Source organism: Lathyrus oleraceus, chromosome 7 (assembly GCF_024323335.1).
Source record: "Lathyrus oleraceus cultivar Zhongwan6 chromosome 7, CAAS_Psat_ZW6_1.0, whole genome shotgun sequence".
NCBI classification, from domain to species: Eukaryota; Viridiplantae; Streptophyta; class Magnoliopsida; order Fabales; family Fabaceae; genus Lathyrus; species Lathyrus oleraceus.
The window spans coordinates 212,969,386-212,990,651 of record NC_066585.1 but is presented as its reverse complement, the minus strand read 5'-3'; the positions used below and the strand labels follow the sequence as shown (position 1 = coordinate 212,990,651).

Genomic DNA, 21,266 nt, shown 5'->3' with positions numbered 1-21,266 from the left:
AAAGTAAGTAAAAAAATTTAAAACTATACATAAACTGACAAACATATGTAAGTGAAAAGACTTTCTCTTGAACCAAGAAAATCATCCCAATGGGTCACATCAAACGCTCAGATGACTTTAATGTAAGGTGTTTGTCTTACTTTAGAGTCATGCAAAAGTGCTTGATTACACCATTAATATTAAAAATTCAGAGTCCAGAAAAACAGAAAATCCAGAAGGGTTCTGACTTTGGACTTTCTAACCCAGAGAACCTCCTAACTTCAGAGGGCTAACTGGTTCAAAGCCAATATATCTTAGAGTCGTATTTTACTCTTTAGAGGCTACACATTTGAATAGATTTTGTTTTATTCTGGACAAAGTTCCATTTCAAAATTTCCAGAATAAAAACAAATATATCTTCAGCAAGGGATTTTATAAAGATGTCAGCCCATTGATGGTCTGTATCTATAAATTTCAAATTAATTACACTCTTATGAACATAATCTCTTATAAAATGATGTTTGATTTCAATGTGTTTAGATCTGGAGTGCAAAATAGGATTTTTATATAAGCAAATTGCAGAAGTATTATCATAATAATAATAATAATAATAATAATAATAATAATAATAATAATAATAATAATAATAATAATAATAGTAATAATAAATATGATTTAATAATATTAGTATAATATTCTTTTTGGAGTTTTGAGTTAGAGATAAAGATTTGGGTTAATGGAATAATTTTAGTTATTTTCAATTTTGTTAGGGTTGTCAATAGAGTTGTTAGAGTTGTCAATAAAGTTGTCATAGTTTCTTTCGAGTTCTTTAAATTTAAATCTGATGAGGAGTAGAATTAAAATTAAAAGAATTTGACCATTTGGAGTTGTTTTATTATTACTTGAGTCAGACCATCGAACAATTAAGTTCATAAGAGTTATATTTATAGGCAAGAGTTGTCAGTAGAGCATTTTTTAGCGCTTTAGAGTTATTTTAGAGTTGTAGGGATTGTTATAAAGTTATTTAGAGTTCCTTGAGAACTCTGCCGAGTTATAATTATATATTGTTATAACCTCTTACGAGTTCATAGTATAAAATAAATTAATAAAAATACTATGTTGAGATGTTTTGGACTCATAAAATGTATTTTTGATTCTTTTGAGTTTTCGGGACTGCTGGCTACCGTTGGATAGTGTTAGGGGTTGTTTGGCGCGACTTAAATAATTAAAAATAATTTTAATTGATTTTATTAACTTTATGGGAGATGGTTATGTATAGATGAGTTGATGATGTTCTTCTAGATTATTATGCTTTCTCTTGAATACTTGTTGATTTTATAAGTATGTTGTTGGGTATCGTTGAGTTAGAGGTGAGTTACATATATGCGGATTGATAATTTTATTGAGTTGAATTATTATGCGTGTTGGGGTTATGTTGCTATGTTGAGTATTGTGTGAGTTGTTGTGGTAATCCAGGAGAGAGGATTATGCGAGTTTGTCAATGCATGTATGTTAGGATCAGAAGGGGGGTGTTAACACATTGAATTTTGTTAACATGTCCATACGTTCATGTTGAGTTGTGTCAAGAGGCATGTTCGCTAGTTCAGAAGAGGGGACTAGTAGTTTGTTCCAAGCTCAAAGAGAGGGCTTAGAGCTCAAAAGAGGGAGTTCAGAGATTCAGAAGATGGGACCCGGTTCCAGAGAGAATCAAATGTTGAGTTGGTACCACATGCATATGCATAAAGTTGTATAGACGAGTTGTATTGCATAATGAGTCATATGTGTATTTGTTGAGATATATTTGTTGAGTCGTGATATATTTGGTGAGTTGAGTGTGAGAATGTAATTGATATACTGTGATTGAGTTGTGATTATGTGTGTTTAATATTCTGCCTTGCAATATATGTCTGTTATTATTAATCAGGATTTTTCACCCGTTATGTTTGAATGTTGTCTTTTCATGGGCATCATGCAGATACACAAGAGTATCAGGCCCGACCCTGTGCATGTGCAGCATGTGCTGCAGCACAGGGCCTCATATTTTAGGAGTCCCCAAAATTTGAAAATTTCAATTTTTTTTATAAGTATTAATAAAATTAAATAAAATATTATTAAAAAAACTTAATAATTGAAAAAAATATTATGATAAAAATTTAATACATACAAAAATTAAGATTGATCAAAACTCAAAATAATTATAATTAAATTTATTTTTAATTAGTACATAATTATATTTTTGATATATTTTTTCAATTATTATAATTGTATTTTTAAAAAAATTTGAGCCTATTTTTAAAATTAGAACGGGACCTCCGATATGATTGGGCCGATCCTGAAGAGTATCACTGCTGAAGTAAATGGAAGTTGGCTATTGAAGTACTTCCTTAGTTTATCATTTTAATTAGTGGTGTCTTGCTCTAATTATGTAACATCGGGTGTGAAACACTTGTTTTACTTATTACGTTGCTTATGTTGAAATTAAAGTTTGAGACTGAATGTCATGAGATGCTACACCTTTAATAATTATTTAATGATGATTTTGCTGCGATGATACCCTAAGTGAAGGTGAGCATGCAATGACAGGTTTTATGTGAATTAATGTAACCCGTGTTACGGAGCATGATATGTTTGATGTGTGTGACACCCTATGTGGTTTTACTTTTTATTAAATTATGCGATAATTTGTATGCAGGGTTTAGGGTGTTATATTTGTGGTATCAGATCAGGTTCGTCCGACCGACCATGTTGTTTTAATGCGTTTGTTTCCTTGTATGTGACATGTGTGTGAAAACACTTTCGGTACTCATTTGTTTTCTAACCACTAGTTTGCAGGAACAGGTTTGAAAACAAGTGGGGGAGAAGCTTCTGCTTCTCTAATATGTTTCGGGTGTGGAGAGTTGGTTCAGTGTGCCGCTATTGCAAGGGTACATGGGTGGTTTGGATGCTTGAGGGTCAGATTAGAGAATCGTATCCGACTCTGTTACTTAAGAAATTTTCAAGGGCAACAATTATTTAAGTGGGGGAGAGTTGTAACACCCCATTTTTTATTAAATTATTTTAATTGAGTTATTTGTGAATTCTTTGTAATTTATATGTATTTTGTTTAATTATTGTGTGTGAATAATTAAATAAATAAGAGAGTAGGGGTGTATGTCCTATAGATAGAGGTGTAAAGAATAAATTGTGATTTATTGGAGTCGATATAAATTATTTAGAATCTTAATAATTAGAATAAAGAGTATTTTAATTGAATAGATGAATAAGGGTGACAATGAGGGTGTATGACCTTATGGTAGAGTGTGGAGAGTAATTAGAGGAAGAGATACTAATTATAATTATTTTATTAATTATAATAATGATTTGGTTATATTATTGAAATAAAATAAATAGAATAAAAAGAAAATATAAGTTGTAGAGATATTGAGGGTAAGATGGTGATAAGAGAGAAAATTAAGAGTATATTAGTAATAGTCAAAGAAGATACTAGATTTTTAGAGTAAAAAGAGAATTAAAAGGAGAGTTTGACACTACTTAGAAAACAAGTGAAAAGAGGCCAGAGGAGAAAGAAGGATATGACATAGAAGAGCATTTATTGGAGAAGTTTGGAGGAAATTGCAAGAGAAATTTAAGGTAAGGGAGAAATAACTTTTAATAAAAATGACTTATGGTAGATGAGTCCTTAACCTGCAATAGGGATGACGATTTTAATGAATTTTGTATTTTATGAGAAATTGATATTTTACTGATTTTATTAGTGTTAATTTTGTATAGAATTCTAAACCGATATTTGTGTGGTGGTATGTGATGTATCGATATTATATATATATATATATATATATATATATATATATATATATTTGGGTTTATTAGCTAATTTAAGTTATTTTTAATTCTGTTAGTGTTGTCAATAGAGTTGTTATAGTTGTCAGTCGAGGTGTCAGAGTTGCGAGTTGTTTAGAGTTAAATCTGATGAGCAGTAGAATTAAAATTAAGAGAATTTGACCCTTTAGAGTTGTTTTATTATTACTTGAGTTAAACCATTAACTAGTTAAGTTCATAATAGTTATGTTTATAAACAAGAGTTGTCAGTAGAGTATTTCTTAGCGCTTTAAAGTTATTTTAAAGTTATAGGAATTGTTCTAGAGTTGTTTAGAGTTCCCGGGGAACTCTGTCGAGATGTTTTGAACTCATAAAAATATAATTTTGTTTCTTTTGAGTTTTCAGGATTATTGACACCGTTGGGTAGTGTTAGGGGTTGTTTGGTGCGTCTTAAATGATTAAAAATAATTTTAATTGATTTTATTAATTTTATGGGAGATAGTTATGTATAGACGGGTTGTTGATATTGTGCTAGATTACTATTTTTTTCTCTTGAATACATGTTGATTTTATAAGTATGTTGTTGAATATCGTTGAGTTAGAGGTGAGTTACATATGTGGATTGATAATTTCATTGAGTTGAGTTATTATACGTGTTGGAGTTGTGTTGTTATGCTGAGTATTGTGTGAGTTGTTGTGGTAATCTATGAGAGAGGATTACGCGAGTTTGTCAATGGATGTATGTTAAGATCAGAAGAGGGGTATTAATGCATTGAATTTTATTAACATGTTCATACATTCATGTTGAGTTGTGTCAAGAGGCATGTTTGCTAGTTCAGAAGAAGGAACTAATGAGTTATCTCAAGCTCAGAGAGAGGGCTTGAAGCTCAGAAGAGGAGGTTTAGGGGTTCAGAAGTGGAACCCGATTCCCGAGAAACCAAATGTTGAGTTGGTACCACATGTATATGCATAGAGTTGCATAAACGAGTTGCATTGTATAACGAGACATAAGTGCATTTGTTGAGATATATTTGTTGATTTGTGATTGATTTTATGAGTTGAGTGTGAGAATGTAATTGATATTCTATGATTGAGATTGTATAGAATATGTTGTGTGTTTAATATCCTACCTTGCAATATATGTTTGTTATGATTAATTGTGATTTCTCACCTCTTATGTTCAAATGTTGCATTTTCATGGATATTGTGCAGATACTTAGGAGTAACATTGCTGAAGTAAGTAGAAGTTGCCTCTTGGGATACTTCCTTAGTTTATTATTTTGATTAGTGGTATCTTGCTATGATTATGTAACATCATGAAATGTTATACCTTTAATAATTGTTTAATGATTATACTCTAAGTGAAGGTGAGCATGCGATGACAAGTTTTATGTGAATTAATGCAATCCGTCTTACGGAGCATGATATGTTTGATGTGTGTGACACCCTATGTGATTGTACTTTTTATTAAATTATGTGATAATTTGTATGTAAGGTTTAAGGTGTTACATCTCCCATGCTTCTCTTGGCTTAATGGCCTTTGAAATCTTCTCAAAGTGGTGAGAATAAAATATGCAGAATGTAAATAGAGCTTATATTCTTTTTTCTTGATTCTTTGAAGGTGGTTCTTTACGCATAAGTGGGATCTACCTCTAATTCTGCATATCCTTCTTGCACAATTTCAAATATATATATATATATATATATATATATATATATATATATATATATATATATATATATATATATATATATATATATATATATATATATATATATTGAGCTTCAACGAGTGACTTCATCAAGACACTACATCTCTCCCCATTACTTCATCAAGAATCAAAAAATTGGACGAGACACTGCCATTAATATTCATCTTTCTCATACTTCAACAAAGTTCTACAAATTTTCTTCACTTTGTATTTCCCTTATATTTTTCTCACACTAACAAAAACATAAAAACAAAAAAATGAGGGAGAAATAATTTTGCTAAAATGCTTCAGCTTTACAGTAACTTGTGAATATATTGTATTACATGAGATACATAGGAGGAGTATTACATGAGATAAATAGGAGGAGTTGGTTTTTATTACATGAGATACATAGGAGGAGTTGGTTTTTATAGATGCTTGTGATTCAAATAACTTATTTGAGTCATAAAAGCTAACCAACTAACTAACAAAGTAGCTCCTAATTGGTTTTAAACCATCATTTACAATTATTTCAACTAGAGGATTGATATTCCTACACTAAATTTACACTCAAATGCACAGTATAAAATACGATAAACAATCTTTTTATTTTTTAATAAATAAAAATTATTTATAAAAAAATATTTTTATTTTTAAAATTATTTTTATAACACAAATATAAAATTTATTATTAATCAATTTTATTATTGTATTAATAATAGAAATATAGGTTATTAACCAAATATTTTATTTATAATTTATTATTTTATTAACCAACAAAATATACCGTATTAACCAAATTCTGACATTAAAATATAAAATATAATATAGTTTTTAATCAAATTTTGTATTTCATATTTTAATGATAGAGTTTGATTAATATTATATATTTTATTGGTTAATGAAATAATAAACATGGATAATGAATTATAAGTAAAATATATAGTTAATAATCTATGTTTTTGTAGTTAATACAATTATAAAATTAGTTAATGAAATTTTTTATATTTGTGTTATAAAAATAATTTTAAAAATATTTTTTTTTATAAATATTAGTTTTTATTTATTAAAAAAAATAAAAATACTGTTCACCGTATAAATACGGTGAACAATGTCTGGTGTACATCAAATGATTTAGTGTAAGAATATCATTATTCTTTCAACAAATAGTTTATTTAACCTTTTTGTAGCCTTTTATATTTTTAAAATTTTATATTTAATTAACTAAAATATTCTGAACTTCCTTTTTTTATTAAAAAAATATAGTTTATTCTATAATAAAATAATTAATTTTAATTTTTATCCAAAAAAAAGTAAGTAAAATTTCAAAACTAAACTAAAAATAATTGATCAATAGAATAGGATCCAAGACTTTTATTATAATAATAATAATAATAATAATAATAATAATAATAATAATAATAATAATAATAATAATAATAGTAATAATAATAATAATAATAAATGAATAATCTATTCTATATTATTATATAAAATTTATTTTTATTTATAAAGTGAACAGAGAGCATTGATACTAGTTATTATTTTGGTATTTTTTTTCACTGCTATTGTATAATTAAATCAAACAACACTTTAATTCAAAACAAGATTCTTATATAATTTTATAACTTAAAAGTCAAATTTGATCTAATCTTAGAAATAGTCTAAACCTTCAACTTTCAATTTTTTAAAACCAACTTTTCAGTTTAAGTACTGATTCTTCTGCATGACAATTTTAAAGTTGAAAGTGATCGGTTAAAGTATTGAATAGGCTTATTCGATCTTATTCGATCTGGTTTTGATTACCATGCTATTAAACTTTAATGCTATCTATTTTTTTAAAAACTTTAAATATTCATATTTATTTTGAGAATGAAGAAAAAAAAAATAGTAGTCCTATAAGACTTTTTTTCTAAAATAACCAAAATTTTCAAAAAAATTCTAAAATAATCAATTTAAAAAAAAACAAAATAATCAAGTTTGGTAGAGGATGCCTAGATGAATTGGCGCACCCCATACCAATAAGAGGAGGCGCAAGTAGCATTGGTGCACATGCATTGGGCCTCATGAGGAGGCGTCAATGCTTGTGGCGTCTGCATTGGCCCTCATGAGGAGGTGTCAATGCCTCTGGCGCCTGTGTGTATTTTTAATGATGGGTGTATGCGCCAATTCATCTGGTGCATACACCCCCTCCTATTTTTTTTAATCTTTTTTTAGTTATTTAATTTTTTTTAATTTTTTTATTTTTAATATTTAATATTTATTATTTAATACATAAAAAATAATAATGAAAAAAAATAAATTCATTAAATATGTAATAATTTGTTACATTGGACAGACAAAAAACTAATGACCCGCTTGATTATAACGTCCCCCGGTTCCACATCCCGGTGCGTTAGTTTGTCTTCGAGATCTCCCACGATTTTCTTGAGGTGTTTGTGGTCTTTGGGTGTTGACCTGGTCGAGCGATGGTTTGTTGGAAGGTCCGGCGGAAGTTCCGGCCGTATTTGACAAATGTGTCATCATTTGCTCCTAATATCCGGAGGGGCTCTGGCCAACGACGCTTCCGTAATGGAGTTCGGTGCCCATGTCATCGTAGTTAGGACGTTGCGGTTGGGGGAATTAGGGACGATATAGTTGCCCAAATTGGGTCATTGAGTCGTTTTGAAAACGAAGCAATGGTTCTTGGGGCGTACTATAGTTAAACAGTGGTTGGGTGTTCATTGGTGAGGGGCTACAATGAAGTGACCCATATGAATCATCTGGGCTATAGACGATTGTGGTTGTGGGGTTTGATTCTTGGTTTTGTGTTTGGGTGGGTGGTATGAATGGATTGCGACGTTGGATGGTTGGTTGTTGGGTGGTTGGCATGAACGGATTGCGATGTTTGGTGTGTGGTTGTTGTGTGTATGTGGTCAGTTGATGTTGTGTGATTGGTTGTTGGGTTTGGTTGGGTTCACATTGGTGTTGGGTGGGTTCACATTGGTGTTGGGTGGGTTCACATTGGTGTTGGATGGTGAATTGATGTGGGGCATACGATGACGAAACAAGTTGGCGCGGATCCATCAAATACCGCGGCTCAGATACAAATTGCTGAGTTGTTACAGACCTAAACCATGCCATATATTGTTGAGTCGGCCTTGCACCTTGGATGACTGGTTCGTTCAAGATGTGTTGTCGTCGATTCCTCCATTGACGACACATGCCTTTTGCAAAGTCTCTCCAGTCAGAATAATCACACTATGCATCGACCCTTTTTTGATGCCAATTCCCCAAACACGTGGGAGATTATGGAATATGTTGTAGCATTCCGAACTGCAGTTTGACCCGATCACTTTGTTGCATTTCCACTGTAGTGAATCGGATAATCGGTGTCTTCGTTGTCCAAACTGCAGCATCGTCATGGTTCACATCATGATTCAGTCCCAGATATGGCCTCCAAACAAACTATAAAACAATACCAAATCGTTAGATGAAAAATAATTTGAGAAGTATTTTTAAATTAAAATATAGTTTGGTAGGAGTATTACATCGTCATGTCCAATGTGGTCCAATAGATTTCGATAGACTACAATAGCGTGTTTCAGACACCTATTGTAGTTCATTTCCCTTACTGACCACCTAAGATAATAAAAAGAAGTGAAAAATATTATTTAATGTTAATTCAAATAATAAATATAATTAACTAAATGGTGAATGGTAAAGTGTTAGACTTACTTGGTTGCAAACGGGAACACGAATGTACGCTCATTTATCGGGGCGAGCGACGACATTCTATACCACCCCCAAACTTGAAGCAAATAAGCACATGAAAAAAAAGTACAGGTATTCTCTTTTGTAGTTCTACACATTGCACTATATAGATGGGCCAACACAGTTGAACCCCAACTATAAGTGTTTACCTTATTAATATTGCGTAATAAAGGTAAATACATTATATTCACAGAATTACCTGTACTTTCTGGAAACAAAAAGTTACCAAATAAGATCATAATATAACACCGAGCTTTTATTATTTTCTCATACTCGGTTGAATCGTTGGACAATAATATACTGGCATAATATTGTTTTAGGTATTTTAAATTTATACCTTGCCCCATTGCTTGACCGAATGTGTCTCCCTCAGTTTCGTCGTCTAACAAAGGGGCACCCAATAATTCATTGCATATATTGTTGTTTTGGTTAACTCGCTCATTCACTGCCTTTCCGTCTATACGGAGACCCAACAACATGTACACGTCCTCAAGTGTGATGGTACACTCACCAATCGGAAGGTGAAATGTGTGGGTCTCGGGTCTCCACCTCTCCAACAAAGCCAGAATGAACTTGTAGTCCACCGAGTACGAAACAATGTTTAGTAGATTTCCAAATCCACATCCTCTAATATATGGTTCTATTAAAGGATCATGGGGGTATATATTCATTACACGACATCTAAACCGCTTCGGATCCTAATAACAAAAAAGTAAGAAAATACAATTAGAAGAAGAAATACATACTCAACAAACACACATCTATAAGAAGTAATCCAAAAATAGAAACTAAAAAGAGAGAGATTACAAAGGTATAACACAGAGAAAATATGTATTAGAAGTAATCCAAAAATAGAAACTAAAAAGAGAGAGATTACAAAGGTATAACACAAAGAAGATATGTATTAGAAGTAATCCAAAAATAGAAACTAAAAAGAGAGAGATTACAAAGGTATAACACAAAGAAGATATGTATTAGAAGTAATCCAAAAATAGAAACTAAAAAGAGAGAGATTACAAAGGTATAACACAAAGAAGATATGTATTAGAAGTAATCCAAAAATAAAAACTAAAAGAGAGAGATTACAAAGGTATAACACAAAGAAGATATCTATTAGAAGTAATCCAAAAATAGAAACTAAAAGAGAGAGATTACAAAGGTATAACACAAAGAAGATATCTATTAGAAGTAATCCAAAAATAGAAACTAAAAGAGAGAGATAACATACAAATGCCGAGATATTCTCGATTGTGCCTCTGTGTTCATCGCCCATAGTCAACAAAGCATGATTTGAATTTGCAAAGCTTGAGTTTGGTAGATGAAAGAAGTGTGGTAGAAGAAAATACTTGAGTATTGATGAAGATTATTTGATATTGTTGATATGAGAGACTATTTATAGATGAATGAGTGAGTAGGTTTGGAACCTAAAAAGAGTGTGATTGGTTGCATGGAAAGGAAAGAGGAGACAAGAGAATGACAAAATTCATCATGGAAGAGAAAGCTAGCATGTGAGGAATCTTCTTGGCGCATGTGAAGAAAGCACATGCAAGGGAAGAGGATCCCTTGAGTTTGGCGCCTACATGTGATTTCTCACATGCAAGGAAGAGACGCACTTCCTCTTGGCTCCTTAGTGTAAGGCAATTGGAAGGGGCGCCCTTCCTAGTGGCGCCTGAGTGTTTTTTGTGAAGAGGCGCCCAACCCTTTAGCACCTCAGTTACTTTATGGCGCCTTGGGAATGGGCGCCTAGGTTGGAATCTTAGGGCACAGAGCTCAGAGATTCTTTGATTCCCTGGCGCTTGTGTATTCTTTTCAATCTTTTCTCTGCGTGCTGGATTCCTTCAACTGCATGCATGGTCAAGTCTGAACAGACAATTACCAAGTTATCAATGCAACGACCAACTTACCAATGACCAACCTATTTATGTTGTGAAGTTGAACAACTTAGCAATGCATTCAGTTTCAATTCCATTCAAACTATCTACATATTTAATATTTCAACACAATGTCTTCCACACAACATTACATGATCAGTGCACATGTCGAAGGTGAAATATTTGATCATCAGTTGTTCGGTTTTTGTTTTCGAAACACATAGGTGACTCGGTTTACAATAAATCGACGATCAAATTTTTCACATTTGAAACAAAGAATAGAAAAGAAATTGCAGTGCAATAATGTGGGTCAGATCATCTATAAAAATCCGGCTTGGTTTGCAGAAAACTAGGTAAAATTTTATCAGAAGAAGATTCGAGATGATGATTATGTTCAACATATGTTTGGCAGTCACGAACAATCCGGTTACAACGATATAGAGTTGTATATATTACCACATCAACAACAGGAGTCTCAGTACATTGATCAGTCACAAGTGTTTTGTGAGACTGATGACGAACAAGCTGAGGTGAATGTTCCAGACAATGAAGAAGAGGAACCTGAGATCATGGTTGATTCGATGGTGAACGCTGAAGAGGAAGAGGAGCCAATACCAGTAAGTCATGTATATTTCCCACCCCAACACATGACAAGGTTAAATTTGGGTTCAGATGAACCTTCGACAGATGTATGGTACAATCCTTACGTGCAAATGCAAGAATCTCTAAAACAAGGAGACACATTTCGCACAAAAGAGGAATGTGTAAAAGCCATTAAGAAATTCCACATGCAACTATCAGCAGATTTCAGAGTTGACAGAACTGATGCATCGAGGTATAAAGTTTATTGTCCGAATGAGCACTGCCTTTTTAGGTTGTCAGCTTCGTATCGGAAGAGGAGCGAATCTTGGAAGATTGGATCAATAAGTCCATATCACACATGCATGCTGACAAACCCAATGCAGGATCATCGTAAATTAAGCTCTAAGCTAATATGCGATGAAATATTGTCTGTCATTGGTGACAATCCTTCGTTAAAGGTGAGTACAATAATCTCACATATTATGGTAGAGTACGAGTACACTCCATCATATAGGAAGGCATGGATAGCTAGAACAAAAGTTGTTGAAAAAGTGTTTGGCAATTGGGAGAAGTCTTACAAACAACTTCCAAAATACCTGTTGCCTCTAAAATACTATGCTCCTGGGACAATTGTCAAGATGGAAACATTGCCCGCATATACACCAGATGGTACGTGTGCTATTGGAAATAGAATATTCACCGTCTATTTTGGGCGTATCAAGTGTGTATCATAAGTTTTTCTTTCTGTAAACCAATTATACAAATTAATGGTACATGGTTGTATGAAAAATACAAAGGAACGTTACTGATGGCAGTGGCACAAGATGGGAACAACAATATTTTTCCAATCGCCTTTGCCCTAGTTGAAGGGGAGACTGCTGAGGGATGAAGTTTTTTCCTAAGAAATCTCCGATTGCACGTTGCACCTCAGCCTAACTTGTGTTTGATCTCTGATAGACACCCCTCAATCATCAGTGCATATAATAACATTGACAATGGCTGGTAAAATCCTCCTTTGACGCATGTGTTTTGTATTAGACATATTGCTCAGAATTTCATGCGGGAAATCAAAGATAAGACGTTGCGTAAGAAGGTTGCCAATGCAGGTTACGCATTATCAGAACCTTCTTTCAAACACTACCGCGAGGAAATAAGATTGTCGAACGAAGATGCAGTTCAGTGGATTGATAGTATTCTGTTGGAGAAGTAGAATAGGGCATACGATAACGGTCAGCGTTGGGGCCACATGACAACAAATCTTGTGGAATCAATGAACTCTGTCTTCAAAGGCATCCGTAACCTACTAATAACCGCTTTGGTGCAAGCTACATATTTCAGGCTAGGGGCGTTGTTTGAGACCAGACGCTCAAAATGGAGTTCAGTGTTGCAATCTGGACAGTTGTTCAATGATGCTTCAATGAAATTCATCAGACATGAAGCTGCCAAAGCAAACACACACGTGGTTACGGTATTTGACTGAACTAAAGGTTGGTTTAGTGTTGCCAAGTCCATGGATCACAATGAGGGCATGCCGATGGGAAAATACAGAGTCGAACTAGATAGAGGTTGGTGCGACTGCGGAAGGTTCCAAGCCTTTCGTACCCCCTGCTCCCATGTCATTGCGACATGCTCAAAGGTTCGAAGGGATCCATCCTACTTGCTATCTGAAGTTTACAAAGTCGTCAGCCTTTCAAATGTTTATAAAATTAGTTTTTCGGTAGTGGCAAAAGAGGATTATTGGCCAGAATATCAAGGGGACATCGTCTGACACAACGAAGTTATGCGAAGGAAGAAAAAGGGTCGCCCTAACAGCACCCGGATTCGAACCGAAATGGATACAACGAACAAAATGATTAGACTATGTAGTTCATGCCGTCAACCAGGTCACAATCGTAATAACTGTCCTAGTGTTGGAACGAGCACAACCAGATAAATTCATATGTACCTCTGTTGCTATATATGGAAAACTAAATTTATTTCAAAGTACCTCTGTTGCAATATATGGAAAACTAAATTTACTTCATAGTAGACGTCCGTGACGAAATGACAGTTGTTCATAAAAAATAACACAAACAATTAAAACAACTAGAATATAAAAATTATGTGATTACAACCATCAAAACAATTTTAAACATGTAATGCATCATCCTACGAACGTCTTGGTCGGTCTTAATATCCATCCATTCGCGCACTTCTCCGTGTTGGTTGAACGTGGACACAAGTCATTGTATTCTTCTAATCCGTTCACCCTCTCCAATTTCTCTATCTAACCAACTGTATAACGTCCGATTAAGACGTTCAAACGTATATGTGTTCCAAAGTCGAACCTGTATCGGAGCCGCAACGAAAAAAAATATTACATCAGCATTTCGTTTCTGAATGTATGCAGACATTGTTGAAACAAAGAAAATTGAAATTGATGGTTGAATTAGACTAGGAGATGAACTTAAGTGAAAATAATTGTATGCAAGGCGTGGTATTTATAGAGACGGAATATCTATTGGACAAAACACGTGGGCGCCAGTTGAATTGGCGCCCACATGACTATTACAAGCAGGCGTCACATGAATTAGCGTCCACATGACTATTATAAGCAGGCGTCACATGAATCGGCATCCACCTTTAAAAATACACTCAGGCACCAGAGGCATTGGCGCCTCCTCATGAGGGCCAATGCAAGCACCACAAGCATTGACGCCTCCTCATGAGGCCCAATGCATGTGCGTCAATGCTACTGACGCCTCCTCTTATTGATATGGGGGTGCACCAATTCATGTGGCGCATCCTCTATCAATCTTGGTTATTTTGATATTTTTTTTTGAAAGTTTTGTTATTTTAGATTTTTTTTTTGAAAATTTTTGTTATTTTGAAAATTCAGTCCTATAATCCTTTAGTTTGTTTAAAATCACCCACGTCCTACTTTTGTCACTCGTTCCTCAGAGTTCCATAAAATGATAGCAGAGACTCGCAAATCCAGCCAATAGAGAGAACAAGAACTACTACTAGTAGAATAAAATCCCTTTTCCAGAGATAATAGCAACAACTCTGTTTTGTCTTCTCCGCCAAATATCTCTATCTCAATCTATATATGCAAATTAAATATTAATGTTATCTACCAATGCAACCTCCCTCGTCTTCTCCTGCCGTGCTTGCGCCGGAGACCTCTCCCATGCTCCCACCTCCTTCCCTCGCATCTTCCACTCTATCTCACTTCCCACCACTTCCGCCGTCGCCGCTGGCCTCAAAATCGCTCAATCTCACGACGGGGTAGCACCAGTCGTCGAAGGCGGCGGCGCCGCTGCTAGACGCGCCGGCGGGAATGAGGGGATGAGGGTGAAAGCGAAGGAGAGGAAATGGTCACGAGATAGAGAAGGCTACATGGTTGATAATGGCGAGCCTCTTCCTCTTCCAATGGGTTACCCTGGTTCATCTCCTGTTTCACCGGAAGAAATTGATGAGCGTCTGAAATGTAACCCTAAATTTGAGGTATTTGTTTTCTATCTTATCTATTTCGACCCTGCTTGGCTTGCTAATTAGAGCTTTTCTACTTCATTGTGAAAACTGTTTATAGCTTATTTGAAAAGTTTTACATAAGCACTAAGAACTTGTGTTATAAGTGATTCATTAAGTTGTTTTTGGTGAGTTGTAGGATTGTAAAGAAGTGGTTTATGAATGGACTGGGAAGTGTCGTAGCTGCCAAGGATCAGGATATGTAAGCTACTATAACAAAAGAGGGAAAGAGGTTACTTGCAAATGCATTCCTTGTATGGGAATTGGTAATGCAAATTTTTTTTTTTTTTGGTATTTCCTTTCCTACTCCTTGTGTTGGTATTCATTAGGATAAAACTTGTGAACATTTTGATTCATTATATATGGAGCGAAGCAAGAGGGATTTGAGCGTGCTAGTTAGTTCATGAGTTTGAAATTCTTCTTTAGATGAACAATATTGAATATCTTTGAAGGTTTTACAACATATATATGCTCACACTTGGAAGATATCCACAAATGCAAACATGATTGGATTATATTATATTTAGAGATTTTTTTTCTTTACTCTTTTGTCTGTTTCTTATAGATTATATTTACACTTAACTCTCCCCAAATGGTTGGAGCCTTTGTGGGGTGTGTGGGGAGGGATTTAAGCAAAGTTAGTGCTACTTAGCTATGTGGGGGGTTTGACTTCAAATGCATCAAAAACTATTTAGGTTTTTTTGTGTGTTACCTTTAGATTTAGGCATTCCTGATTAACCCCCTTTCTGCAGGCCTGACTGCTTTTCTGTGACTAAGTCACCGGAGAAGAAGTTAACCACATCTGAACTATTAATCATTTGTAGTGCATTTGATTAGTTACAAAACTATCAAAGTAACAGTCCAAAAAAATACTATCAAAGTAAAACCCTTAATCTCCTTGTCGATAGTCGATGTCTGTTAAGTTTTTAGCAGCTTTAGTCTTTTCTTAAATTCTAATAAGCAGTTTTTTTCCTCTCAAATTATTTTGACTAGCTGATTGTTAGACTTCTTCTAATGGCAGCTATAGGCAGTTTTGAGAAGTTATTATGGAAGTTATATTATTTAGGAAAAAACAGGGAAAGGATAGAAGAAACAGGGGATGGATAGTTATTGAGTGGTTTTGGGTGGGAGAGAACAAGCTCTCTAATTCTTGGAGGGCGTCTCTCTAAACTCTCTCATGATTTATGATCTACTTTGGCATCTATTTTCTTGATAAACTATTCAGTCACAATGTATGAACTTAATTTCTTTCTATATGCACTAGTAGTTGTTCTGTGTGGCTTGACTTTTCTGAAAAATCAGTTTAAGTCCTCTTAACCATTTCATCGTAGAAGATAGTAGCAGCTTGATACTAAAGCTTGAGAAGACAATACAAAAATATTGAAATATTTTTTACACGATATAAATTTATCTTTGGTACGTGTATGTGTCTGAAACATATTCCGGTGAACATGCAAAATTAGATCATCTAGTATGGAGGGATGCTTTCACTGTTTCTGATTTTTTAGCCATTCAAGACACTTCAATTCAATCCCAGATGGAAGTGCTAATAAAGAACCCAGCCCCCAAGATGTTGTAGCGCGATAATCTACGACTACCGCTATATCAAATATAAAGGCAAGAAAACGTGTAATGCATACTCTATACATATAAATGTTCAAACATCAAAAGTCACCCAAAAATTAAAGGCCTATCATCATCAATAATCAAAGTAAAAGTCTTGGCACACAGTCACCATCGATCTAAGTTATAAACAAAAGATCAATAACAACAAGATGCTTAGGCTAAGACTGAGGTGCTGTTTTGGGCTGGTTGTGACTTAGATGATGTCATGGCTCCACCAAAGAGGCACTGCAATTAATAATCAACAGAAAAGTGTTCAAAATTAACAGCTTGCTATAAGTGTGTGTTGGACTAGTTGTGACTGAGATGATGTCATGGCTGCAATGTTATGCCACTATAGCTCACTAAGTACTCTGAATTTCCATTATAAGTTTCAGGTTTCAGATTATATTATAAAGTTAGCTATTCTGATACAGAGTAGTTCCACTTGAATTCCTTAGATATTTTTCTCGACTTCTCTATTAAGTACTCTGCAAAACTACTGATTAATGAACTTTGTGTTGCGTGACTTTTGTGTTGTTGTCCATTTTTTTTTTGAGTTAATAGATTCTCAACCCATAGTCATATGAAATTATGAAACATGACATCTAATTTTATAGGACATCCATAGTAAACAGTTTCATGGTTTTTGTTACATCCATCATCACACCAAAAAATTCTTTGGATATGCGAAAAGATTACCTGCATCTTTCTAGTATCCTTTTGCCTGTATTCTTCTGTTTGAATCCTATCTTTATCATAAATTGTTAACCCCGTCCTTGCATCTTTTAATGCATCAGGAGGGTTTTCATATTGGAATTGTTAGTAAATTTTTCCAACTTAATGCTTCTGTACTCTCTTCTGCTGTATAGAAGTTGTAGCTTCACTTATTTTTTCTTATGATCCAATTGTTTCAAATGCTCTTTTACTATGAAAGTAAGTAAGATGTCATTTTGGATGTTACATATTCTTGTTTTGGATGTTACGTTTATATGAAGGCCTTGTTTGGAATTAAAATTTAATTTCAGATAGGAATTTCATGTGTACATTGTAATAGCAGTTGTTGGCTTGTAGTTCTTGTTTTGATTCTACCACAAATTCCTTGTGGTAGGTATACCGCGTAGCTTCTTAGGTGCTTTATATAGAGGTTTTATGACTCATCAACTATACCATTTAACATTAATTTTGGAGGGGATAGTGATAAGCTACATAGATTAGATGGTGTACACATTAAGTGTTACAATTTACAAAGCCAAAATTTGTTGCTCTACGGTCACCTAGTGATGATAAGCGTAAGCCACCCATCACTAGGGTTTACACCCGTAGGCAGCGAGCAAGGGAAGCAACAACTTTGGGCCGCCAGCAGCAAGGCGCACAACACCCAGGGGGATGCAAACCACACAACAGTCACGACCCACCCAAGGGAGGGTCAGGACTCAGGAGATGCGAGTCAGGGGGCATGACCCTTGGTGCAGAGACGCACTCATTGGGGCTAGGAAGTGCGACCCAGGAGGATGCAACTGGTGGAGAAAGGGTGCAGCCCTTGGAATCAAACAGCATAAGATCTGAAGCAGTTACAAATGAGGACAGTCATAATCATTTTGATTAATTGTGTCAATTAGGAACACATGTTAGATGCAGTATAAATAAAAGCAAAACAGATTAGGAAAGCATTGGGGAAATTAGGAAGAATCTGAATTGTGATGTAATAGATCCCAAAAATTATCTATATACATCTTTTCATTTATGTTCCATTCTCTTTGTTCTTATCACCTAGGACTATGAGTTTATCTTAAATCATGGATTTCTTTTTGGAAAAGCCAAAATATGTATTAAAAAATTATTAAAAGTTCAAATCAGTGGGTTATTCCCGATTATGCTTGTCTTGTACTTGGATGTAAAGGTTTTTGCTTTGTTAGTGGGTCTTGCCTAATCCTGTCCACTTTCTAAAATGCCATTGTTTCTTCGATTTCACTTTTACTGGCAGTTGTTTTTAAGGTAGTCAACTTGGAATAACTTGTATGGTGTCTGTTTTTCAGGATATGTGCAGAAGATAACAGCTCGCAAAGATATTGATTTAATGGAGGATTTGGATAATGGAAAACCGTCATGACGGTTGATGTTCCACTAATCCCCTCCCCCAGTTTTTTATTTTTCTTTTGTTCCCTTTCTCCATCTCGGGAATCCATAATGTATTCATCTTAATGAGTTTTATTCTTCCATGATTGTTACCCAAAATACTCATGTAAATCAACAATTTTACTATTAGAAAGACTTGTAAAGATCGTAACACCCCCTCCTTCCCTCCCCAAAGAAATGTCTGGAAAAGAAAAATCCTCAAGAAGCAAAATAAGAAAGTATACTGAGATTTAAGGAAAGAATGTATTCTTAGCCATTAATTCTTCTTTTCTTTTGATACTTTATTCTTTTTAATATCCTGCATTTCTTTTTAGCATCTCGATTTCGTGGTCATCCAGAAAATGATAAGGAATAACTGATAGCTTAAGATATGGATGTGGTGTGAGATATCACCACCTTTTCCATCTCATTAATATAAATAAATATGGTGTTCTTTTTTTACATGTCAATTGAAAACTGATCAGGTTCAGGTTTAAAATGTCAAAGACAAGTTTCCTTGATTTCCAATACAACATCTCAAAGAGAAAGTACCTGAGGAAGCCGGCGCGGATGTTTTCAAGGGACAGACAGAACTCTGGGCTGAAAAACATTTTTCAGCCAAGCGTTGATGAGATGAAGATAGTGTTTGACAAATTTGATTCCAATAAAGATGGGAAAATATCTCAACAGGAGTATAAAGCTACCCTGAAATCTTTAGACATGGGGAAATCCGCTAATGATGTGCCAAAGATTTTTCGGGTGGTTGATTTGGATAGAGATGGATTCATCAATTTTGAAGAATTCATGGAGGCTCAAAAGAAAGGTGGCGGGGTTAGATCGTTGGATATACAGAGTGCATTTCAAATATTTGATAAGAATGGTGATGGGAAAATAAGTGCTGAAGAAGTTAAAGAAATGCTGTGGAAGCTGGAAGAAAGGTGCAGCCTTGAAGACTGCAAACGAATGGTGAGAGCAGTGGACACTGATGGAGATGGCATGGTTGACATGAATGAGTTTGTGTTCATGATGACTCAATCCATGAGACATGTTTGAATGATTATATGGTTATTTTTCTTGAGGTTTTGCTTAGGTGCACCTCAATGAAAGCCATAGGTCTTGTGTTTATGCATGTGCTCAATAAATCTCACTATCATTAAAATGAAAATTGATTGCTAAAACCTTGTGTACTTGCTAAAAGTAGATGAGCGGTCACTTTTCGTCTGAGACATCTTTCAGCCTTAATCATGCCTCTCTTTTCTACTTGCTAAATATTGAAAAAAATACTTGAAGAGAGAGAGAGATAGACTCAAGTGACTGCATGGAATCATTTTCTGCTAAAATGATATCTGAAGCGTAATTAGCAAATGTATTGTGAAATAGTAGTGCAATTTGTACAAATACAACATATATTCACTCTTTTAAGATATAATTTTTTCGACACATTTTAAATTCATGATAGGATCAAATGTTAAGTTTTGGACTTCATGACAATAAATTGTTCTCCTAACTAGTAAATTTATTATAAATTTGACATATTTTAATAAACCTTATATTCTAAGTCATTTATATAAATTACAAATAATTGTTAAAATAATGGGGTGTTTGAGGGATCTCTTAGAAAAACATTGTTAAGATAATGGGGTGTTTGAGGGATCTCTTAGAAAAACATCATGAACGACAATAACAGGTTCAGTTGGACTTTTGGGGCTTCTGGGACAGCAACAAAGGACACATATCTTTGAAAAGATGATGTCGGAGACACTGAATTCGGGAAGACGATGCTTCTGCATCAAATGAAATGGCACAAATTGCTAGATGTGGAGGTCTAGCATCTTTCCTCCGAACAGAAATATGTTGGGCCTTTCTTACCATGTGTCAATCTTTTCTCAGTTGTCAGACATTTTACCAGAAAAACTATATCATAATCAAAGAACACAAACCCAAAGAACAAAACATACAAAATCAAATAAACTATGCATATCAGGAAAATTCAGAATTAACTTCCATACAACTGAAAAGCTTTATATATTTTTTTTAACTTTAAAAATGGCATTTTATTTTAGTTTTGAAATTTGGGTGGTCTAAACCGCTGAAAATCATTATCATGTTGTTTTCATAGGAAATGTTTTAACTATCAAAGAGATTATCAAGTTATATTGTGTGTTATATTATTCTTCTTTAAATATTTTGCGATATGGTTTGAAGTTGTGTAACGAGACTATTACTCATAAACTCTTTATTTCAATACATTACTACATTATAGAAATTATTTTAAAATTACACATTCGTATATGATACGAATACCATCTTAAAATATGATATTAAAACTATTTAAATCTTC

The 21,266-nt window shown here is 34.0% G+C and overlaps 1 protein-coding gene across 1 annotated transcript; it reads left to right on the top strand.

Annotated features, from left to right (window-relative positions):
• Positions 1–14,599: 14,599 nt before the first annotated feature.
• On the top strand, positions 14,600–20,268 carry LOC127102992 (uncharacterized). The gene is given in 6 exon segments (XM_051040295.1): positions 14,600–15,181; positions 15,345–15,441; positions 15,444–15,471; positions 18,658–18,710; positions 18,847–18,913; positions 19,411–20,268. Coding segments are annotated over 6 exon segments (1,194 nt in total). The 5' UTR covers positions 14,600–14,800; the 3' UTR covers positions 19,979–20,268.
• The last annotated feature ends 998 nt before the right edge of the window (positions 20,269–21,266 follow it).